This window comes from Heteronotia binoei, chromosome 2 (assembly GCF_032191835.1).
Source record: "Heteronotia binoei isolate CCM8104 ecotype False Entrance Well chromosome 2, APGP_CSIRO_Hbin_v1, whole genome shotgun sequence".
Classification (NCBI taxonomy): domain Eukaryota; kingdom Metazoa; phylum Chordata; class Lepidosauria; order Squamata; family Gekkonidae; genus Heteronotia; species Heteronotia binoei.
In genome coordinates, this window is record NC_083224.1 from 176,903,222 (window position 1) to 176,928,017 (window position 24,796).

Genomic DNA, 24,796 nt, shown 5'->3' on the forward strand with positions numbered 1-24,796 from the left:
TCTGCGAAGGAACTTCCGGTTCTTTAATGCAGCGTCTATTTTCCCCCATTTGTGGCGCGAGAGCAAGAGGCAGGAGCTCAGGTATCTCCAGTGTGAGTTTATAATGCAACACTAGGAAGAAGAGACAGTCTCTGAGCATGAGTGGAGTGCGCAGGGCAGTAACCGGCGGGGAGGGGGGGCACAGGAGCGGTTTCCCCTATAGAATCTGCAGCACCCCCACCCAATCTTCCCTAATCTTTGGGGGAGATTGGGTGGGGGTGCTACTGATTATATAGGGGGAACCGCCCCTGTGCCCCCCCCGCTGGCTACGGCCCTGGGTGTGCGTATTTATTACAAGGCCTTTCCTCCAGGAGACACCCCTGGTTCTCCTCGTCCGTTTTTAACCTCACAACGTTCTTGCGATGTAGGTTACACTGAGAAAGAGAGCAATTGACTCAGTGAGTTTCAGTCCTAACCTAACTACTATACTTTTCAGATCACAAACGGATGACTCGGGGGTGGGGGGCATGAAATAGATTTGTAAAATTATGTATGCGGTGGAAAACTCTCACAGGTTACTAGAACGCAAACTTTAGCCGCTGCAATGAGTGGGTAATACATTTAGGATAGACCAAAGAAAACTTCAGGTAACATGTAATTTACAGCACTCATTGCCATAAGACGTGGTGATAGCTACTGGCTTAGATGGCTTTAGAAACCAGACAAACACATGGAGTCTGGTATCCAAGATGGCAGAAAGAAGTTTCCATGTAAAGTGGCAGTGTACCTTTTTTGCCAGGTACTTGAGAGCTAGCAGCAGGAGGTGTCTTTCTTACTAAAGAGCTGCGGAGATCAAAACATAATGTGGTGTGCGTGAATGGGCTGTGCCTTTTAAAATTATTATTAACAATATATAGCCCCCTTTGACTCTAGGCATATTACATAAATTTGTCAGACAGCATAAAACATCCAATAAACAATGCAGTAGGATTAGGATTATAGACGCAAAACAAACAATGCGAAAAAAACCTGTTTAAGGCATGCCATACTGTACTGCAGAAAGATAGAAGACAAAGCAAAGTGAAACATACAGTATAAACTTTTCAATATTCCTTTTCACGGCCTCCCTCCCTGACGCATAACATCTGGTGCATTAGGATGGACTTCCTTTGCATAAGTCGTCAATGGAACTCCCTGCCTCAGGAAGTCACCTGTTGAATTTTTGCCTGCTTTTGTGGGCTGTCGGTTTAGTTTCAGAGAGCCTCTGAACCAGTGCTTGCAAGGGTCCATTTTTTAGTTGCTCTCTTTAAGAGTGCTTTATTTATGCATTGCAATTAAATTTCCCTCTGCCTAGAAGGACAAGACACTAATGGCTTTATATAAAATCAGAGTGTGGTCCCCAGATGCACTGTGGCTGAGACAGATGTTTTCCTGTTTTACCTGAGAGCCTTTGAATGGGGGGGGGGGAGGTGTTTGAACCTGGCACCTTCTGCAGGCAAAGCTATTGAGCAGTGGTTTAAAATCAGAACTACCTCGCTGCTGTAATTAGTAGCAGCCGTCCAGGGTCTCCAGAAAGGTTTTCCCCAGTAGTGGCTAGCGGAGATCCTTTTAGCTGGAGACGCTGCCACAGGTTGAGCCTGGCAGTGTGCCATGCTCCTGAAGTTCTGGAGTCAGATCAGTATCACACCTGGCACTGCGCTGTGCCGTCTGACTGGCAGCAGCTGTCAAGTTGTTCTTGTCAGACTTTAAAAAAAAATTGGATTTGAACAAGGCAGACCAGAGAACCAGGATAAGGCCCCTTGTTCTTGTAGCAGGCAGCTCCACTACTGCGTTGCTTTAGATACACTGAACCTACTACCTCCTGCACGATAAGCAAGCCTGTTCCATCCCCTGAAGGGCAGGGCTGCTTCCCTTTGGGTCCTCCCCTTCATCCCACAATCCTTTGCTCCTGCAAGCTCCATGTGAGTGGCCAGTAGCAGCAACAGCAGCAGCAGCAGTAAAGGAGAGCAGAGGATGGCTCCCCCCACAGGTAATCTGCAGGGGTGGGAAACGAGGGGAGGGGGGGACACTTTTAAGAGGGGAGGCTGATGGGGGAGGGGAGGCTGAGGGGAGGGTCTGTTGAAAGGTGGGATTCGTAGATGCGTTTGCCAAAATATCTTTTTTTTTCTCCTGACCTTGCTCCTGCCTGCCTTGAATAGGCAAAAATTCAGTAAAATTAGATTTCCCTGTTCTCACGTAAGGGGGGATCTCACCTGTTGAATTTTTGCCTGCTTTTAAAGCCCTGTTTATTGAAAGTAAAGTGAAAACCACAAGGCTAGAGAGCTGGAAAGGGCAGCTAGCTTTTGCACCACTGGATTCCCCCTCCCAATTAGCTGCACTTTTAAAAGGCATTCTGGCAGAGCAGATCTCAGCTGAATGCTATGGGGGGGGCACGTCAGTTGTGGCCAATTGGTAACCCAAGAAGAGGCACATCCAACAGGCAATTGTAGAGGGAGGAGATCTGAGTCAAGACAGCAGAGATGTTGGGGGGAGAGAAATGAGGCTGGGGAGGGGAAAGGAATGGAATTGGATGGGGCTAGTTTTGGCCTGTGACCCCCAGCAACATATTGTGAAGCTTCAGAGACCCCTGGCAGTGCTATGTGCCACAGCTTTAAATTAAATGTATTAGGTGATGTAATCAACCCTGACCTCCAGTTGTTTCTAGAAAACCATGTGGCTAGTCCTCAGGACCTGCCAAAGTGGCTAACCTCTTTAATTTCACATCAAGAACAGCTGCCCTATTCAAGTAAGTGCCGCCTTCCTCCTCCCCTCCTTTTAATTTTGGAGTGCCGGTGTTCCAGATCCCCCTGAAAGCAAGAAGGATGGTGTTGTAGGAAAGAAATTATGAGGCAGCAAGTAGGGAGAGCAAGCTGTGCAGAAACTGGTGTCAGTCCTGATTTCATGTACAAGTTGTAGGTTCTGGTGCCCTGACATGGATGGCCCAGGCTAGGCTGTTTTTGTCTGATCTCAAAAATTAAGCAGGGTCAGCTTTGGATGGGAGACCACCAAGGAAGTCCAGGGTCGCTACGCAGAGGCAGGCAATGGCAAACCACCTCTGATCATCTCTTGCCTTGAGAACCCTACAGGGTTGCCATCAGTTGGCTGCAACTTTACAGCATTTCCCACCAACACCAGATTCAGGTACCCCAAATCCCCTTGGGTTCCTACTTACAAAGGCACCCCCAATCTGATGTTTGACTTTCCAAGCTTCTCTCTTTATGTGTGTGCATTCCATCCAATGTTCCCTCTAAGCTGTGGAGTCTTGTGAGCAAAAATTTTACTTTGTGAGCTACTATAATTAAAGTTGTGAGCTACTGCATAAATGAGTTCGCTCTGGGTCCACTTTCCCTGAGCTGAGACAAAAATGTGTGAGGTGGAAGCTTAAGAACTGTGAGTTAGCTCACACTAACTCAGCTTAGAGGGAACAATGCATCCTGCATCTCTGGTATTCTAATACCAATACTGATACCAGTGTTTGTTTATATATTTGATTATACCCTGCTTTCTCTCCAGTGGGAACCCAAAGTGGCTGACATCTACTCCACTTTATCCTAACAGCAACCCTGTGAGTTAGGTCAGATTGAGAGTATGTGACTGTCCTATGGTCACTCAACAAGCTTCAGTGGCGAAGGAGGAGTCTGAACTCGTGCCTCCCAGATTCTAGCCTAACACTCTAATTACTTCACAGCACCGGCTGTCATTAGCACCCACAGGGCTGCCAGTCTTGATGCGAAATAGCAGGTATAGCCAGTTCTGCTTGTGTTCCACAGAACTGAATTTAATGACTGTGAGACAGTTTGCTGAGAAATAAGTGGAGGTTGTGCTGAATGAGTTCAGATGTCACGTAGAATTTGGCCCCAGAGCAACATCAAGAGAAAACCTGCTGATAGAATTCTTTTTTAAAAAAAAATTGGCCAGATTGACTGTCTAAAATGATAAGTCACTGTTTTTAATTAAAAATGGCATTTTCAAAGGTTGCAATACTAAGAGAAACCCCTGGGTTTATCTGTCCCAGCATCGATTGGCTCTCTTGGGTTTCTGCCGGAGGTTCTCCTAAGACTTGAGATGCTTGTAACTGGACTGAACATTTTGTATGCAAAAACGCCTGCTCTGCCACTGAGCCATGGCCCCTCTGGCTACAAAACAAATTGGGGTTTTTTGTTTGTTTGTTTTCTCGTGAACATAGGAAGCTGCTGAGTCAGTCCTTCAGCCCACCTAGCCCCATTTGCTCTCCTGTGATTGGCAGATGCTTTTCCAAGGTCTCCAGCAAAGAAAGGCCTTTTCCAGCTCTATTATCTGAAAGCCTTTTTATTTGAGATCGAGCTAGGGGCCTTCTGCCTGCAAACCCATCACATAGCTGGTTAGAGTATCAGTCTGGAATTGGGGAGACCCAGGTTTGGAACTCCCCCACCACAGCAGCTCACTGGGTGACCCTGGGCCAGTCATTCTTTCTCAGTCTAATGTATCTCACAGTGTTATTGTTGGGAGGGTAAAATGGAGGAGCGGAGAATAATGTTGGAAGCCACTTTGGGTCCCGTTGTGCAGCAAAGCAGCATATAAATATTTGCATTACATCATGCTTTGGCTCCTCACATGGAGGTAGATAATTTGTATGCACAAAATGATTACATCCAGGAAGCAAATGTTTGTGTGTCTCTCAGTTCTTGGTGCTTCTGCTGTCTTGCTGCATGGCCATACGATTTCTCTTTCTTTTTTCAGGTAGCGTCATGGACGGTCAGTCTCACCGTACCGCGGTCAACCGCCTCCGGTGGGACCTGACAGCCGAGCAGATCGACAGGGCGACGACGGAGCTCATTGAGAAGACCAAGCAAGTGTACGATGTGGTGGGTGCCCTGCAGCAAGCCGAAGTCTCGTTTGAGAACACCCTGAAAGCTTTGGCGAATGTGGAGGTGGAATATACAGGTACAGGGAGAAAAACCGGACTTGGTGAACCTGCATACGCCTTGTTTGAAGTGCGGGATTGGCTGCGGAAAAGGTGCTCTCTGAAGACTGTTGGGAGGCTACAGCTGGTGGCAGACTCACACGGCCTCATTTCCCGTGTTTCTCTCTGGGGCCTGTGCTACTTTCTCTTAGCTTTTTGAGCATGATTCTTTAACTGCTAAGTGGTTCAGAACTGGCACATCTGGGCCAGCATCTTTTCCAATGTCCGTGTGGTTCCTAAGGAAGTATTCCCAGAAATGTTGAAGCTACAGATTGGGGAATGGGCGGGGGGCATAGTACAATTTTTCTGTGACTCTTATCTGGGCCTGGTTAAAGAAATTTATGAGGGAATTTAAATTTACACAGAATTAGCCTAGCCTTACACAGGTTTCTTCAGCTGTAAATCCTCTGTGAGGAGTTTTTGAGTCCAGACATTGCAAGGCAGTCAAGAGAGTACAACTCCCTGCCCCGAAAAACTTACCCCATAAGATTTCCCAGTGAGATTTCCTGTCATATATCTTATCTGATGAAGTGGGCTGTGTAACCCATGAAAGCTCACATTGAAATAATTGTTGCTAGTCTTTAAAGCATCAGTGGATTTTGCTTTTTATGTTTTTTAAGAGGGCCTAGCATCACAGGTATGATTTCATTGATTTAAATCATTTCAGTGTTACCTTTCCACCCAAATAAGTTCCACCTAAGATCCAAATTGTGGGGACAGAAATCACAAGGAATAAACCACAGGGAGTTTAGGGGAATAAACCAAACTATAAAAATAAGTGATCCAAGTAGAATATATACAGGAAAATTATATTTTAAATTATATTTTCAATAAAGCTGAATCAGTTTTGCTGTGCTATAGTGCTAAGAGGTGCTTCCTTTGGGAACATGAGACATTTGTGCAAGTAATATGAATTCCATATGTCTGAAATAAAGTTTCAGGCTATATGCAGGATGCTAGACAAGTCTTAAATGTACTTTTGTCAGTTCTAAAGAACAAGTTCAGAAGTACATATGATGTCCTGTCAGACCACTGGCCAATTGACCAGTCTGCAAATGGAAGCCTTAGGGGGGGTGCTGCAAGAAGGGTATAAAAAGGCCCTACATTTAGGGAGAGATAGATCCAGGATGTCAGATTGTTGATGGACTAAATTTGGATTCTTCTGCAAAAGGTCCATAGAGTTCTATCTTTGATCTAGCTAACAAAATTTAGAAATCTATAGGCTTCATCAGTAAGAGCAATTCTTGGAAAAGAGATTGATCTGTGAAAAGGGTTAAGAAAATGAGAATACGTTAGGATAAGCAGTAGACATTGATTATGCTGATACTGAACTGAATACTCACACAGGGAAGTGTCTGGTTGTCCTAATAAACATCTTGATTATCTCCTACACCAGGGATGGTCAAACTTGCTTAAGAGCCACATAGAATAAATGTCAGATGTTTGAGAACCATAAGATATGAATACAAGATGTTTGAGAGCCGAAAGGAAAGGAAGGCAAATAGATGGGGGAGAGGTATAAAGAAAGCAACTTTAACTTTAAATGCATTATCCAAGCCGCTGACTGACTTGGCTTGGAGACGTGATTTAAAGAGACAAATGCCTTCTCCTAGCTGGCTGATTGGACATGGGGGCTTTGAGAGCCACACAATTTGTGTGAAAAAAACCACAAGTGGCTCTCAGGCCACAGTTTGGCCACCTCTGTCCTACAACTTGTTCTGTCTCAGAAGGTCCCCCAGTAACTAGGGGAAAAGATTCCAGTGTGAGCTCTCTCAAGTACAAAGGTCTTACAGCACCATTGTAAAGGACTACTGAGTAAGGGTAAATTTGGCTTAAAACTCCTGCATTTCCTCAGCCAAGCATGTGCAGGGTTATAGCCTTAAATTATCGAGAAACACAAAGCCTATCCCACCAGCCTTAGTGGAGAAATGTTGAACATTGAGGGGGATATTTTATCAAAATAATTTGTTTCCTACTCCTTCATTAAGATGGAAGCGGGCATCAGAATAAGTCATAAATCATAAAATTGCAGTAAAAATCAAAGCCGTGAGATGGGGAGTGGCCTCCTAAATCCTAACCTGAACCATGTCATAAAAACTTGAGTAGTGGGGGGAGCATAAAAAGCAGCCCAGGCAGGATGCCATCACAGGCAAAGTAATGCCCGATTCATAGAATCATAGAGTTGGAAGGGATCTCCATGGTCATCTAGTCCAACCCCCTGCATAATGCAGGAAATTCACAAATATCTCCCCCAGTGATCCCTGCTCCATGCCCAAAAGATTGCAAACACTCCCCCCCCCCCTCCAGGATCTCTGGCCAAACTGGCCTGGAGAAAAATGGCTGACTGACCCCAAAGTGGCAATCAGCATTTCCCTGGGCATGTAAGAAACACAAGCACTAAGCGCTGATACAACTCTTCCTGCCCTCTCTCTCATGAGCTACCTAATTCACAGAATTAGCATTGCTGTCAAATGGCCATCTAACCTCCATTTAAAAACGCCCAAAGGAGGAGAGCCCACCATCTCCTGAGGAAGCCTGTTCCACTGAGGAACCGCTCTAACTCTCAGGAAGTTCTTCCTAATGTTTAGCCAAAAACTCTTTTGATTTAATTTCAACCCGTTGGTTCTTGTCCGACCTTCTGGGGCCATAGAAAATAACTCCACACCATCCTTTATATGACAGTCCTTCAAGTACTCAAAGATGGCGATCATATCACCTCTCAGTTGTCTCTTCTCCAGGCTAAACATACCCAGCTCCTTCAGCTTTTTCTCATATGACTTGGTCTCCAGACCCCTCACCATCCTCTGGACATGTTCCAGCTTGTCTACATCATTCTTAAATCATGGTGCCCAAACGGAACACAATACTCTAGGTGAGGTCTAACCAAAACAGAATAAAGTGTTACCATCACTTTGTGTGATCTGGACAATATACTTCTGTTGATAGAGCCCAAAATCACATTTGCCTTTTTAGCTACTGCATCACATTGCTGACTCATGTTCAATGTATGGTCCACTAAGAACCCCTAGATCCTTTTTGCCAAGACAAGTCTCCCTCATCCTATAATAATGCATTTGATTTTTCCTAAGGCAGAACATTATATTTATCCCTATTAAAATTCACTTTGTTTTAGCCGTTTTCCAGCCTTTCAGGATCATCCTATATCTTGACTCCGTCTTCTACAGTATTTGTTACCCCCTCCCTATTTAGTATCATCTGCAAATTTAATAAGCATTCCCTCTATTCCTTCATCCAAATAATTTATAAAGATGTTGAAGAAAAAAGGTTCCAGGACAGATTCTTGAGGCACTCCACTTGTCACTCCTCTCCAAGAGGATGAACCATTAACAAGCAGTCTTTGGGTGCAATCTGTCAACCAGTTACAGATCCCATCCACCTAACAGGATGCAAACCATATTTTAGCAACTTGTCAACAAGAATATTATGTGGAATTTTATCAGAAGCCTTGCTGTTTCCTTGGGTATGGCAACAATGCCCACTACTGCAAATGACTAAACATCATCAGCTCAAGGGATGATGCTATTTCCCCAGGCAGAGGAGTGGTGGTGCATGATTATAACATTACACTGTTTCTTCTTCCAGTTCAGAGGAACATGTTGGACTTCCCTCAGCATGTCTCTCCATACAAAGACATCCGCACAGCAAGTACCGAGGCTGACAAGAAGCTGTCGGAATTTGACGTGGAGATGAGCATGAGACAAGATGTCTATCAAAGGATTATCTGGCTCCAGGTTGGTCAAAGGGGGAAGGGACTCTCTGGGAAGCCTGAGCAGCCCATTGGGGATATGTAAGTCTCTGAGCTCTGCAGTGGCAGATAGACAGGAGGCTGGTTGCTAGGGAAGGCCCATGCTCAGGAGCCTGGTACTAGGGAAAGCCCACGTTCGGGAGGCTGGTTGTTAGGGAAGGCCTGCAATCAGGAGCCTAGATAGGAAAGCCTATGCTCAGGATCCTGGATACTTGGGAAGGCCCACACTTGGGAGCCTGGATACTAGGGAAGGCCTATGCTCAGGAGGCTGGTTGCTAGGGAAGACCTACACTTAGGAGACTGGATAGTAGGGAAGGCCCGCATTCAGGCGGCTCATTGCTAGGGAAGGCCGATGCTCAGGAGCCTGGATACTAGTGAGGACTTGTGCTCAGGAGGCTAGTTGCTAGGAAAGGCCCATGCTCAAGAGCCTGGATACTGGGGAGGGCTTATGCTCAGGAGGCTGGTTGCTAGGGAAGGCCCACGTTCAGGAGGCTGGTTGCTAGGGAAGGTCTATGCTCAGCAGCCTGGCTAGTAGGAAAAGCCTAAGGAGGCTGGTTGCTAGGGATGGCCTGGAAAAGCCTATGCTCAGGATCCTTGATATTTGGGAAGGCCCACTCTCAGGAGGCTGGTTGCTAGAGAATACACCCACTCAGATTGGGAGTCCTGGGTTTAAATCTTCATGAAGCTCATTGATTGACCTTCGACTACTCACTCTCTTTCAGTCCAACCCACTTCACAGGTCTGTTCTGTAGATAAAAATTGAGAAGAAATATACTCCAGCCTGAGTTCTTCAGAGGAAAAGGTAGATGAAAATCAAATAGATACCTGAAAAGGGCAGCAGATGAGAATCTTCTCATTTAAAATCCTGGAGGGGCATGAGAATGAAGCTAGGTTTTGCTTCAGCCTTGGACTACTATGTGGACTTTTTCTCGCCCCATACAGGAAAAGGTGGAAAGCACCTCCATGAGGCAAGAAGCAAAGAGGTACCTGGAGCGGCTGATCAAGCTGGGCAGAAGGAGTGGGCTTCATCTTTCGGAGGAAACTCAGGAGGTGAGAGCTGCCTTCATTTGGGTCGACGTGAGAACTCTAGTGGAGGAAACTGAGGCTCACATGAGGCAACAGCCTTTCCCAGCTCGTGTTATTCAAGGGTAGACTGTCCTTGTACACGGAGGATTCATTTACATATTGGGCTGAGTGCAGTGGATAGACCTACTTTCCATTCATTTGCCTACTTTATAAGAAAGTAGGTCTGTCCACTGCATGAAAGAAATCAGACTAAGGGTCTGCTCAGTACAGCACCGTTTCCCACAATAGAAGCAGAGGAACAAGGTCTTTTACAGAGAGCAAGGATTTCCACCCTGTCCCTGGGGGCCATTTCAGATTGTGAAAACTGCACAGGGAAAAAGATTGCTGCCTCTCCCCCCACATTGTGGCCCCAAGACGAAAGTCCCCTGTGGACCTTTAAAATGCCGTACCTGTTAGCTGCTATGTATTACAAAAAGTAATGTGTAATTTGGCCCTAAATTGCTCCTGGAAAGAAAAAGGCAGCCAGTGTAGATCTTTCAGCACAGGGATGCTATGATCACTGTATCCAACCCCTGACCACTACCCGGTTGCTCCATTTTGGACCGGATGACAGTTCCATTTTCAAAGGCAGCCCCATGTAAAGCGCTTCACAGAAATCTAATGTGGATGTGAACAGAGCATGTGATAGCCACGATCAGGAGAACTGATATCTGCCATCTGGGGATCAGTTGTAAATCCAAGAGATCTCTAGACCCTACCTCAAGATTGGCAACCCTGTCCCCAGATGCCATCTGGATGTTGGCGACTCTGCTTCTAGAGCCATTGCTATAACCCAGGAGGACTGGCAAAGTTCACAGCAGAGCAAGACCACAAAAATGGCAACGAGTCTGTGATCAAGACCAGGAGATGAGGGTTGTGAGGGAGCTTTGGTATTTGTGCCAAGCTTGAGGAGAAAAGAGGTAAAATGGAAAGGCAAGATAACATGTTTAAAAGCCCTCCTAGCCTCCTCTCTGTACCCCAGGAGGACTGTTCCAGGTTCGTAGTGGAGAATAAAAGGCAATGCAGTATTGTGTCAGCAGGTCAAAGAACTACACAATGGAGCTGGTATGGCTTTGTGATCAGACTGAGCCTGAGGTGAAAGGAGGGTGCTGGCTCAGCGGACGGCCTGGAACAATTTTGCTTCCTTCAGCTCAATTTATTTCCCTCTCTTTCTCTCTATTTTGAAAAAAAAAGAAAATCAAGGCCATTAAGAAGAAGCTGAGCGTGCTCTGCATTGACTTCAACAAAAACCTCAACGAAGACACAACCTTCTTGCCATTCACGAAGGAAGAATTAGGTAAAGGCGGGAAGGAAGGAAAAGTTGGTGGACCTGGCATCTTTCAATGGCCTACTTCTAGATCAGTTTTCCTGAAATTTTTGCTCATGCAGAGGGGAAATAAAAACACCCAGTTGCTTGAGCAGGGCCTAGTGAAAGACACCACAGTCTGAAGCTTTGGGATGTGTTTACTGTCAGTACTCTCAGTAATCATAATACATTCCAAGCACGTTTTGTTGATTCATTAACTGTAATCCTTGTGAAAACCCCCCAAAATACAGTCATCAATCTGTTTATTTTTACAAAGCCCACAAGATCCTGTCTGGACCTTCCAAAGCTCTTTGCACAATATAAAAACCAGTTTTAAAAAAATCACATGGACAGAACCAGACCTGCAATGCGCAAGTCGGTAGAAGTAAAGGTAGTCCCCTGTGCAAGCACCAGTTGTTTCTGACTCTGGAGTGACATCAAATCATGACATTTTCATGGCAGACTTTTTCTTCGTGGTGGTTTGCCATTGCCTTCCTCAGCAAGGTGGGTGCTCATTTTACTAACCTCGGAAGGATAGAAGGCTGAGTCAACCTTGAGCCAGCGACCTGAACCCAGCTTCTCCCAGGATCGAACTCAGGTCATGAGCAGAGCTTGGACTGCAGTACTGCAGCTTACCACTCTGCACCATGGGACTCTTTCTAAATTTCTAAAGTGCAATTGGAAAAGAAAGGAAAGGTCCCCTGTGCAAGCACCAGTCATTTCCGACTCTGGGGTGACGTTGCTTTCACAATGTTTTCACAGCAGACTTTTTATGGGGTGGTTTGCCATTGCCTTCCCCAGTCATCTACACTTTCCCCCTAGCAAGCTGGGTACTCATTTTACCTATCTCAGAAGGATGGAAGGCTGAGTCAACCTTGAGCCGGCTACCTGAAAACCCAGCTTCCACGGGGATCGAACTCAGGTCGTGAGCAGAGCTTAGGACTGCAGTACTGCAGCTTTAACACTCTGCACCACAGGGCTCTATGCAAAAGTCCAATTACTTGGTTCCTAAATACCCATTCCACTGACCATAGACTCTTCTGCTTGTGACTGAGGATAGAGGCAATTTTAACTCATTTCCTCTCTCTTTCTGCAGTCCCCGTCCTTTATCCTGATGATGTTTTGCTGAGCCCTGAGGGAACAGTTTCGGTGGGAGGGAAGAAATCCACCCCAGGAGGGAGAAATGGGGAAGTTACTGTTTCAGCAGTGCAACTCTGCTTGCACTGTGCAGGATTTTATTTATTTAATCAAATTTATATCTTGCCCTCCCCTAATGGACTCAGGCAAAAGCGCTCACAGGATCCAGACTATAGCTGCTACTGCTGGAAACAATTTGCACAAACAGAAATGGGGGTGGTGGTGTCTGGGGAGGAACTGGCAGCTCAATGGAAGAGCAACTACTTGGCATGCAGGAGTTCTTAGGTTCTGTCCCTGGCATCTCCATCTAAAAGGATCAGGTAGCAGGTGATGTGAAAGACCGCCATCTGAGACCCCAGAGAGCTGATGCCAGTCAGATTAGATGATCCTGACTTTGATGGACCAAGGATCTGAGTTCAGTACATAAGACAGCTTCGTATGTTCATGTGTTAAAATGCTTGCTCAGATTAAACAGAATCTGTGGGTGAGATCACAGAAGAGATTTGGCGCGGCAGTATCCTGACTCAGAAAAAGCCAGTTCTCTTTTATCTGGGAGGAACGGTGGCTCAGTGGTAGAGCATCTGCTTGGTAAGCAGAAGGTCCCAGGTTCAATCTTCGGCATCTCCAACTAAAAAGGGTCCAGGGCAAATAGGCGTGAAAAACCTCAACTTGAGATCCTGGAGAGCCGCTGCCAGTCTGAGTGACAATACTGACTTTGATGGACCGAAGGTCTGATTCAATATAAGGCATCTTCATATTTTCATACGTACTGTGGCAATTACACAGCTCCCATCTTGCTGCCAGGAGAGGCTCGGGCCGCATACTTGCAAGAGGAGCGTTCAGACTGCTCATGCATATGCCAGGCAGGTGCAGGGTGGGTGCAGCACATGCTGTTCAGACAACCGGGAAATGTGCCCTGCATACGTTATAGAGGTTTGCTGTCAGGAAGTTCCCAGTAGCTATTTAATCTGGTCCCAGCTCATCCTGAGACGAGGCTGATACAGGTGGGACTTGGGGGGGGGACAGATATGTGCATGTGAATGTGCACATTAAATCCAGAGGGGAGGCGTGGCTAGGTCAGGCCAAATCTCTGTGTGATCACTCCCAGTGAAAGCCTGGATTATAAGGAGAGTTTTCTCTTACCACCAGGGTAGTGTCAAGAGAGCAGCTGCAGTGGACTGGAGTTCAGCAGGGTAAGGTGGCACCAGGGAAAAGCCCTTCCCTTTGCAATCCCCTGGCCCCAACTTTTGGGGCCAGGGGAAGGGGCTCTGCTGGAGATCTCAGCTGGCAGGAAAGTTCGCATTTCCCCCCTGTTGTCAATAGAGGGGCTGAGTGCGAGACAGTGGCTCAGCTGTGGCTGCCTGGTGAGTTTGTGGTAGAGGCAATCAATGTTCCCTGCAGAGACTTGTGAGCAAAAATTCTACTTTGTGAGCTACCGGTGTTGAAATTGTGAGCTACTGCTCACAAGCTAAGACCAAAATGTGTGAGCTGGAGGCTGAAAACCTGTGAGCTAGCTCACGCTGACTCAGCTTAGAGGGAACACTGGAGGCAAGGTCTGGACTGGGGACCTCCTGATTCTTAGCTGAGTGTTTGTAGCTGCTGCATTCAGGCTTACTGTAAACGTGGCTGAAGCAAAAGCGCTCGCATGGTGTCTCATTTAAACTGGACTGCTGCCTGTGTAGAGCAGCTAAAAGGGTAGCTGTTTTGCACTGGTAGCAGCCCTGTTTAATTGAGATGTTGTGCGAGTGTGAAGTCTTCCACTGGTGGTGAGTCCTTTTGCCCTGCCAATGTCACATTTAAACTGGGTTTAAGCCTTAAGCTGAACAATACGATGTACATTTTTAGAATAAAAGCATAAGAATAGCTGAGTCAGACGAGTGGTCCATCTAGTCCAGCATCCTTTCTCACACAGTGACCAACACATTCCTCTGCAGGGTCAAGAACAAGGCCTTCCTCTGGTATTGCCTCCTGGCTCTGGGATTCAAAGGTTAACTGCCTCCGAAAATGATTGTAGTGTTTAGTTACAGTGTTTAAATACATGGCATTGGCTCTCCCACTGATGGGTACTTCTCTGCCTCTCATTTCCCCTCCAGGAGGGCTCCCTGAGGACTTTTTAAACTCCCTGGAGAAGACAGAAGATGGGAAGCTGAAGGTGACCTTGAAGTACCCCCATTATTTCCCCCTGATGAAGAAATGCCATGTGCCAGAGACCAGGAGAAAGATGGAGGAGATGTTCAACTCCAGATGCAAGGAGGTGAGGGGGCGGGGCTTAGCTGTGGCTGGGATCTTATTTATTGTTTTCATTACTCATGATTCACTTTTCTCCTCATGAGCTTTCAAAGCAGCTTGTGTCAGCCAAATCAATGACAAACCAAACATCCTAAAGACCTAGTTTAGAAACTGCAAAAGAGATGGAATTTTAAAAAGAAGCTTGGGGAAATGTGTTTCAAATTTTGTCTTGGGGCCCGAAAGAGATCAGAGTTAGAACAAATCGGATATATCTGTGTAGGACAGGGATGGCCAACGATAGCTCTCCAGATGTTTTTTGCCTACAACTCCCATCAGCCCCAGCCAGCATGGCTGATGGCTGATGCTGATGGGAGTTGTAGGCAAAAAACATCTGGAGAGCTACCGTTGGCCACCCCTGGTGTAGGAAGTTCCACATCTGGGGCACCACCACCCCAAAGGCCCTGCTCTGTGCCACCCTCCCCCCATCTGCCTAACTTCTAATCTTGTTAGAGGAGCTCTTTATATGTTCTTGACATTGCAGGAGAACTGCCTGATCCTGAAGGAACTGGTGGATTTGCGGGCTCAGAAATCTGCTCTCCTGGGGTTCAAGACCCATGCCGACTTTGTGCTGGAGATGAACATGGCTAAGAACTACAAGACGGTCATGAACTTCCTAGGTAATGCAAGTCAGCAACCTCTGCCAGCCTCATCTTTCACTGCCTGCTGGCTGTCAGCCCCACAGTAGTCATTCCCCAGCTGCAGAGAGTATCGCCATGCAATCTCACTTAAGTGCCTGTGCTCCCTTTTGAATCAGGAGAGGCGACTGGAATTGTTCTGCACACTATTTTTGAGCTGGGACAAGAGCAGAACTATGGCAGCTGAAGGTAGTCAGTCTCCTAGTGGCCATAACTCAGCACCATAAGCAAATGGCTACCCTGGCTGATCGTACCAAACTGAGAGTCCTACAGGAGGCTAGGTCTTCTCCAGAGAGCAGGGCCAGTGCTAATGTTAGGCCACCATAGGTGGCCACTGGGAGCGCAGATCCAGGCAAAGGGCGCTGATTTGGGCCCTCCTTGCTTCCAAGTGGACGGAAATAGTCCGCTCGGAAGCGACAGTGAGGCTCCTGGTCTCCATGTGTGCACTGCCGCTGCCTGCCATCACAGACGCGAGAGGCAAAGCAGCGGTGGGCAGTGACAGCGCACACGCGGAGACCGGGAGCCTCACTGCCGCTGTGCTCACCCTTGCTGGTGCTGGTGGCATCTGTGGCTTGCCCATGGGGGGTGGGCACAGCCATGCAGGCAGCCTGGGGTGGCAAAAACCCCAGCACCGCCCCTGCCAGGGAGCAATGCCTGCCTCTGTGGGAGGAGGCATTCCTGTTCTCCTTCGTAAAGGTACATTCCCCATCTCTCTCATGCAGGAGGGACCACCTCTTCCAAGATGGTGTGTGCAGTTAAGCAGCATAATTCCTTTTAGAAGACACCCTGTCCAATTAACTGGGGGCATGTTATTCGCCCAGCCCTCAAGCAGTGCCAGGAGTGGGGAGGGAGGCAAATTCCAGTTCTGTTGCTCTTTGCTAGCAGTGCCTCTCATTCCTCATCGGTATCGTGTCATCTGCAGATGAGCTGTCCGAGAAGCTGAAGCCCTTGGGGGAGAAGGAGCGGGCCACCATCCTGGACCTGAAGCAGAAGGAGTGTGAGAAGCGGGGGCTCCCATTCGATGGCCACATCAACGCCTGGGACATGCGGTACTACATGAACCAAGTGGAGGAGACCCAGTACAGCGTGGACCAGAACCTTCTGAAGGAGTACTTCCCCATGCAGGTGGTGACGGAAGGTCTGCTGGAGATCTACCAGGAGCTGCTGGGTCTCACCTTCCACCTGGAGGAGAGTGCCCCCGTGTGGCACGAAGACGTCCGACTCTACACAGTCAAAGACATCACCTCTGGAGAGATCATTGGCAAGTTCTACCTGGATCTTTATCCGCGGTGAGTCAGATGACAAACCAGAGTAGGGCTGGGTATACCTTAGTGGGAGAGGTAGGGATTGTGAGGCTCTCAAAGCCAACTCACACCTGGTAAGCCCTGCATTAGAAGATACTTTCTCTCCTGTGTACAACAAATGGAGGAGTGCCTTCTTAGAAGAGGCATTCCCTGGTGTGTGAGAGAAGTTGAGATGCCTCTTCCATTAGAGGACAGCACCTTTCTAAGAAGAGACTGGCTGGATCAGACCACTGGTCCATCTGGTACAGCCTCCTGTCTCATGCAGTGGCCAACCCAGTTCCCTTGGAGGTCCAAAAACAGGGCACAGAGGCCGAGACCTTCCCCTGATACTGCCTTCTGGCACTGGGATTCAGAGTCTGACTTCCTCTGAATGTGGAGGTATCCTTTAGCCACCGTGGCCAGAAGCCACTGATAGACCTCTATCTAATCTTTTAAAGCTCTCTATGCCTGATTGTGGTTTCTCACTTGTGAAACTTCCTAACTGCATAAGCAGCATGATATAGTGGGTAGATTCTCTGGTCCTTGCTGGAGAAACTTTGGTTCAATCCTGGGAGACTTAGGCCAATTGCTCTTTGAGCCTCCTGTCTCTTGTGGTGTTATTGTGGCAGGGCAGGAGAACCACGTCCAGCTTGGGGTAAGAGTGGGACCAGAATAAGAAAGAGGTTTGTGCTTACAGGTTTCTCGGTGACTGATAATTATCATTTGCATTGGTTTTTCTGCTCTTCTCTTCTTTGCTGCTCTGGGATCTTTTTAAATAGAATCAGTCTTTGTTGTTGAATTTCTTATGTGATTTGTTTCCATTTTAATTCCCATATGGGCTTTTTCTGGATTTAAAGGACTTTCGTAACTTGATGGGAGCTGTCGCCAAAGCTCTGGATAGGAGGTGGGATAAGAATATGCTTTATTAACTAAAACCTTCCGCCCTCCTGAGTTGGGTGCCTTCAGAGTGAGCATGGGAATAACCTAAGATTCATGCATGCATGCATTCATTCATTCATTCAATCAATTTTTACCCTACTCCTTTCCCCGCCAAGCAGGGCTCAAGATGGCTCAGGATGCAGAAACCAGCACTGGGTAGTTAATGTTTTTCTGTCTGTCTCCCTCTTGCTCCCCCTTCTGGACCAGTGAGGGGAAGTACGGTCATGCCGCTTGCTTTGGGCTGCAGCCCGGCTGCCTGCTGCCCGATTCGAGCCGCCAGATATCTGTGGCAGCCATGGTGGCCAACTTCACCAAGCCGACGCCAGATGCACCTTCCTTGCTACAGCATGACGAGGTGGAGACGTATTTCCATGAGTTCGGACATGTCATGCACCAGCTGTGTTCGCAGGTAGGTGTCAAGGGAGAGAGAATCCCAGTCTATTGAGCAGAGGGTTGGAAGAGCAAACTCCGGCTTGGCTCATGTTTTTGCCTTAATCTGCTTCTGAGTTGCTGCTCTTTCTGCAATCTCACCTCTACAGTGTTTTTATTTGCTAGTTTTCCTTATTATTTTATTTTATTAATGTGATTTCTATTCCACCCTTCCTGCCAAAGCAGACTCAGGGCGAGTTACAATACAAAAATCATACAATAAGACACATGTGACTAATAAATTATATCTAAAAATCTAAAATTTCGTTAAAACCAATGGTTAACATTAAGACGGCAAACATGGTTTCTTTGGGCCTGGTTAGATGTTTGATAAAAAGATCTGATCAGTGGCGGTTTAAGCCAGCAGTTTAAATAGGCAATTTAAGATAATTTAAGTAGTTTATTGATGTAATTCTAGTTTATTGATATAATTCTACCTAGTAAACCCTTAAAGATATACCGTTACTATTATTGTAACCCTTCGGTAGAACAAGTTTTATTAAATTTAGCAAGAAAAAATAGGGAATTGGGAAAGGATCAGGGATAGGATACAGAAAATAAAGGAATAGATTACAGTTATTACTACATCAAGAAGAACAAAAGAAAAAGTATAATTAATTATACCTGCAAGTACTCAAAATTAATACATAGATATTACCTTTAAAGTCTACAAATATTTTATGATCTTTTGATATTACTGTAAAATCCTCCTGTTTTACCAACTATTTAGTGTCAGATTCCAGATTCTGTGATCGTACAAAACCAAATCTATGTATCTTTAATCTACATAAAGCAACAGAAGGAAGGAAAAAAAGAGAAAGAAAGGCTCAAATTCTGGTCTTCAGTACTAGCTTATTAACCAAGAGGTTTCAATACGTAGCAACAGCAGCTGCATCGCTATCTAATTTACAAAGGAATCTCAAGGCTAAACAAAAATAAAACAAGCTTCTCATTAACCATGAAAGGCTTCTGAGTTAGATGGGTACAGTTATGATACTCATATCTTATTAGCAAATGTTGATAACTTTAGGCATCTACTTGAACAGTTAGCTCTCTTTAATAAACAAAAAGGATGGGTTTTCAAAAAGAAAAGAGAAAAGGTAAGCAAGGAAGGAGAAGAAAAAAAACCACAAACCCATGGAATGCTGTTTTTACAGCAGCCCTCATCTCAGAAGGCACCAGCCATTCCCAATTCCTCCCACAACCTCACACTAAACAGAAATGGGAACCTTGATCTATAGGGAAGATTCTTCTCACTCCCATCAAATTGTATTCATTTACTTCCCTGAAAAGCAAAGAAAAAAGCCCTTAGTGGATTAATTCATTGGCAGACATCTCCATGCATGGGAATGAGCAAAGGGCACCTCCTCACCAATCATTCAAGAAAAAGCAAAAATATTAAAGGTATGTGCACACTTTCCTTATATATATGTATGTGGGTATGTAATTCTAGCTACAATAGTCCAAATTCTAATTAAACAGATTGACTTTTTAGCCTTATATTAACGTATATTTAAATTTTTAACCGTTTTACAAGTTGTTAGAGTCATTGAAACTCCTCTTTTTTAGCAACAGATTGTTAAACTTCATTATGATTTTGAGCTTTGCAGAAAATCACACCAAACCAAAACAAGCTGCCCATTCAATTTGAAAAATAAAAAACCAAATAATCCTGCTTTAGGTTTGAAGAATCCCTCAAAAAAGGTGGGGGAATTCAGAATTAAGTCCCATAATATTGTGCCTGTTAGAGAATAGTCTTATCATATCTTCTTATAGTTTGAATAAAAATGAAGATCCCCTAGTTCGAAAATCAGAATATCCATTCCAAGATGTTATGTCAGATCCATAATATTATGCTCATGTCAAGACACTGTATGGTAAGAGTTTATATTTTCTTCTTCCTGAAAGCCTTCCAAGTCATAATCCTTGTTGTTGGACTTGCTCTGAGGCTGTAGATTTTAATTGAGTCGACTGATTTTTCCCTTTCATTGCATAGCATTTTTACAAAAAGCTTTGAAGCCAAATCAATGTTATTCCCCCCCTTTCTTTGTCTCAGTGAACTGTACGTTTCATTTCTCCTGCATAAGTGCATAAACTGCATTCATTTTAAAATCAGGCAAGGCAATCTCAGGCAATTGTCATTTCACTTTTGCCCACTTCTCAGGCAGATTTTGTGCTCCTTGATACCTCTGTTCTTGTATATTTTCCATATTTTCCATTTCTTTACATTTCCCCAGGAATTTTCCCATCTGTTCCTTTACCAAGTCTGCTAAAAGACCAAGTCACTGCCTTATGGAGAGTATAGTAGCCATAAAATCTTTTGAATTATTCATCTCTTCCCTGCTGTTAAAATCAGTATGATAGTGGAAATCAGAGAATAAGTTCCGAGTGCCAGGTTGAAAATCCAGAAATCCAGCTTTTCTCATATAAACCCGTATGAACCCCAGAGGGCACTGAGGTCAGCAAGTAAAAACAAAATGACCATCCCTGGGCCGAGAGAGGCCAGGCTCCAAAGCACCAGGGTGCGAGCCTTTTCAGTTGCGGCACCTGCACTGTGGAACCAGCTCCCGGAGGAGGTGCGGGCCCTGCGGAACCTCGACCAGTTCCGCAGGGCCTGCAAGACTGCCCTTTTTAGATACGCCTATAATGATACGGACTGCTGAGTTGCAATGAACGAAGAACCGCCATCTTTAACACCATTTAAACTGGCAGAATCAGCGCTAGAACAGCTATTACTGCCAGATATATATATAATGTAATTGTAAATTAAGTATTTTAACTGAATTAACGGGTTTTTATATGTGTAATTTTAATTGCTAATCTAAGGTTTTACTATTTATGTTAATATATTACTTACTGTTAGCCGCCCTGAGCCGCTTTGCGGGGAGGGCGGGGTAGAAATAAAATTTATTATTATTATTATTATTATAAAGTCGCATTCTACCTTTGATCAAGCTTTGTATAGTATGTTGATAGTCCAATTGTCACTTATTCAATTTTAAACCAGATCTATCCACAACTATATACTCAGTCCAATTCCTTTTACTTGAAATAAAGACAATTGTTATAAGCTTGTTCTTTTAATTTTAGAAGCCTCTCTTGGGGGGGAGTCTTTTAGCCTCCTCCCCCTCTTTTGAACAGTCAAATTTGGTTTTATAATACGGCTTTAGTTGATAGGTTACATTCCTGAGTGAACTTACTTGCAAGGTATAGTTCGTTAGTTGAAGTAGAAAGAGGATTAGAAGAAAGTATTTTGTTACCGGTAGACACAGCTAGTCCCATACAAAATGGCGATTGTCGCAGTGAGGCTTCAGGATAGACAAAGAACCAGGCTTCGCCCACCGAAAAAATCCCTGGGAATGTTGTTTCCCATGCTGTCAGGGCTCCCCCTCAGGTATCTGGGCTTCCCAGACCCCCTCAATCTGCTCAATTCGGGGAGTTCGCAAGAGCTGCTATTCCCCCACGTCTTGCTGAGCTGAAGCTGGAACAGGAAACTATTATTACTGTAACCCTTATTAGGCATTTGTTCATTAAAATCTGGATAATAGCAAGTAGGCAACAGAATTATGTTATAGAAGAAAATGTCATTTAGAACTATAAACATCTAAATTTAGTATAAAATCAAGTATAGATGGAAGAATAATCCTATCAGTACTTCTTTGTTTCTTCCCTGACTCGATAAACCCAAACAACCATCCCACTCAGTCGAATTATTGCCCACCGGCTGAAGTAGACAAGGAAATATTAATATTCGTTGGAACATGCATACAAACAGAGTGGAGACATGATTGTTTAAAATTTAAACAGATATTACTTTTCAACCTTGCTGAGGATTCTCAGCCTCAGTTAGTACCAGGTGGATGTTGCAAAGCCTTTCAGCAGCCAAGCAAACCCTGGAAATTCTGATGCAGACTTGAGCATGGGCTCAGCAGGGCTGAGAGTTCAGTAGTATTCTTCTCAAGGCTGTACAATAATAAATGGAGAAGGAGGAGACAAAGATACTGAAGTTACAGGGCATGATAGGAAAGTCTCAGCATGCAGTTTATAATAGTTTTAAGAAGATACGGATGTCCTGTCCTCTCTTGCTCTATCTTCAGACCTTCACTAACTCCACTTGCCACTATGAATCATGGCAATCAAATTATCCCCCCCCCTTACACATTTTTGTTATTTCAACAAATTCTGAAAGAAAAGACTATAGCCAGTGCAGTCATAAGAGGCATTAACGCTGCTAAGCCCATTGACATCAGTGGTCCCAAGGAGGTATAACTGTGGGAGCCTGGGGCTCATCAGCACAAAAGACATCTTCTAGAGTTCTTGAGTTCCCTGCAAAGAGTGGCCAGGATTTCCTGTTTTTCCTCCTGCTGCTGCACCACTGGGTCTCGTTAACTCTCCTGTCTAACCTTCCCTCCATAGGCTGACTTTGCCATGTTCAGCGGGACCCACGTGGAGCGGGACTTCGTAGAGGCTCCGTCCCAGATGCTGGAGAACTGGGTGTGGGAGAAGGAGCCTCTGATGCGCATGTCTAAGCACTACAAGACGGGCAAGCCCATCCCTGACGAGCTCCTGCAGAAGCTGATTAAGTCTCGCCAGGCCAATACCGGTGCGTGGGGGGTGCTCATGTGGGGAGCCCTCAAGGCCAGGCCACGGGGGAGCAGCCATGGCTCTATGGCAGGGCAGACCCTTTGCAGGCAGAAGGTTCCGGCTTGTTTCCACTTAAAAGAGTATCAGCAAAGGATCTTTCCCTTCTGGAGACCTTGAAGAACCGCTGCCAGTGGGAAGTCCTCAAAACGGGTGCCCACCAAATGTTTTCAGAAACTAGGCGGGGCTCTTGCTGAACAGAGCTTCTGATTTGCCACTGAAGATCTGGTCAGTTATGCAGATCAAAATAACATTGTTCCGGTGGCAGCTGCTGTCACAGTGTTTTTCTCTCTCTCATGACTCTTTCCCAGTGTATTTAAAAGTACCCTCTTCTCGCCTGCACTTGAACTTTCTCAGTGTGCGTAGCATTGCCTCTTGAGCAATGTTCCCTCTAAGCTGCAGAATCTTGTGAGCAAAAATTCTGTTTTGTGAGCTACTGGCATTAAAGTTGTGAACTTACTGACATTAAAGTTGTGATCTGCTGCATAAATTAGTGTGCTCTGGGGTCATCCTTCCTGAGCTAAGACAAAAATGTGTGAGCTGAAGGCTAAAAATCTGTGAGCCAGCTCACGCTAACTCAGCTTAGAGGGAACACTGCTCTTGAGGCAATCATTTTGCGGTTGACTTTGCCTCCTGTGACAGCCATTTTGTGGTGGCGCCCACTGCCCTGTGTAAGAAGTCCAGAGGTGCCCACAGGCTCAAAAAGGATGAATACCCTGAGTTATATAGTATGGGGCCAAACTTACCAACCGTCTAAACCTACAGAATTTGAGTTTGCCTGAAACTAACCTCAACAGTGTAATTTAATTCGTTCATCTGCATTTGCAGAAGGGTGTGTTACGTGCAGTCAGGTTGCTTCTGATTTATGATGACTGTATGCAGGGCTTTTTTTGTTGCAGGAACTCCATTGCATATTAGGTTATGCCCCCCTGATGTAGCCAATCCTCCAAGAACTTACAGGGCTCTTCTTACAGGGCCTATAAGCTCTTGGAGGATTTCCTGCTACAAAAAAAAGCCCTGACTGTATGAATTATTAAAACAAATTTTGAGTTCAGTGGCACCTTTAAGACCAACGAAGTTTTATTCGAGGTGTGAGCCGTCGTGCATCCACACACTTCCTCAGACACATTGGAATGGAGGTTAACAAGTTCATATATATAAGCAGTTGTCTCTAAATAGTTGCCGCTACAATCAGGCATCTGCCTACATATATATAAACTATTAACCTCCACCTTGAGTCAAACTTTGTTGACCTTCAAGGTGCCACTGGACTCAAAATTTGTTCAACTGCTTCAGACCAACATGGCTGCCCAACTGGATGTATGACCTCCAAAACAGCCTTGCCTAGCTCCTGCGGCTTTTTGTAGAAGCTAATATATCTGTGGAATCCGGCGTGGTGGGAGACTGGGGGCCATTCACACACTCTCAGCCTAACCTGCCTCCCAAGTTCATTTTGAGGATAAAATGGAGGACAGGAGAATGATGTAAGCCAGTTTGATTGCCAAATGGAGAAGAAAAGTGTATGTGTGTGTAATACATGAAGTAACAATAAATAAATTCCTCTTCTTCTTCTCTCCTCCTTCCCCCAGGGCTCTTCAACTTGCGGCAGATCGTTCTGGCTAAAGTAGACCAGGCCTTGCACACACAAACAAAAGCTGACCCCGTAAAGGAGTATGCCGAGCTGTGTAATGAGATACTGGGCGTCCCTGCAACACCAGGTGATTGGCAGGGGTGCATGTTGGTGGTGGGAAGGTTGGTTGGTGATGGGAAGGTTGGTTGGTGCAGCATTCTTGTTCTCACGGTCCAATTTCTCCCAGGTATACACATACATATATGTTAATTTGCAGTTTCCTTGCAGGCTGTTTTCCAGCCATAGCTTTGGTCTGTCACTTTTCTCGAAGTTGCTTCTCAGTGCTGATGCAATGATATCAACTCAGTTAAAACAGCCATTCATTTAAGAATGCAACTGGCAATTGCAAAGCCAAAGTAAAGAAAGCAGGTTTAGGTGTTTGTTTGGTTTTAAATCTGCACAGCAAAGGAGCTACTAAAAAAGACACAAGGGAATAGATGGAATTTTGCCTCTGAAAGGAGGGGGGATGTTTACTAGATGGATCTCAAGGGACAGGGAATTCCACATCTTAGGGGCCCACCACTCAAAGGGCCCTGTTTCTTGTCAACGGCAATCCCTAGTCAATGGCACATAAAGGCCTGATGACTAGAACTTAAAGCCAGGCAGTAGAAGAAGCCTGAATGGCAAAACGGGGATGTGGCCCTGCAGACGAGAACACACTTTGCATGTAGGAAGTTCCAGGTTAATAGTGTCAAGTGCTGGACCCTGACCTGGAT

At 45.5% G+C, this 24,796-nt stretch overlaps 1 protein-coding gene across 2 annotated transcripts in view; it reads left to right on the forward strand.

Moving 5' to 3' along the window:
• The first annotated feature begins 322 nt into the window (after nt 1-322).
• Nucleotides 323-24,796, forward strand: part of THOP1 (thimet oligopeptidase 1) — a 29,884-nt gene continuing 5,410 nt past the window's right edge. The window contains exons 1-11 of one of the 2 annotated variants that reach the window (XM_060232518.1): nt 323-403; nt 4,738-4,941; nt 8,564-8,712; nt 9,669-9,776; nt 10,986-11,088; nt 14,328-14,488; nt 15,005-15,140; nt 16,081-16,447; nt 17,588-17,789; nt 22,226-22,412; nt 24,040-24,168. In XM_060232518.1, the coding sequence (XP_060088501.1) occupies nt 4,746-4,941; nt 8,564-8,712; nt 9,669-9,776; nt 10,986-11,088; nt 14,328-14,488; nt 15,005-15,140; nt 16,081-16,447; nt 17,588-17,789; nt 22,226-22,412; nt 24,040-24,168 (1,738 nt within the window). In that variant the 5' untranslated portion in view covers nt 323-403; nt 4,738-4,745. Of the gene's footprint in view, nt 404-1,924; nt 2,009-4,737; nt 4,942-8,563; nt 8,713-9,668; nt 9,777-10,985; nt 11,089-14,327; nt 14,489-15,004; nt 15,141-16,080; nt 16,448-17,587; nt 17,790-22,225; nt 22,413-24,039; nt 24,169-24,796 lie in introns of those variants that run through there. The other variant, XM_060232517.1, reaches the window with a different exon arrangement.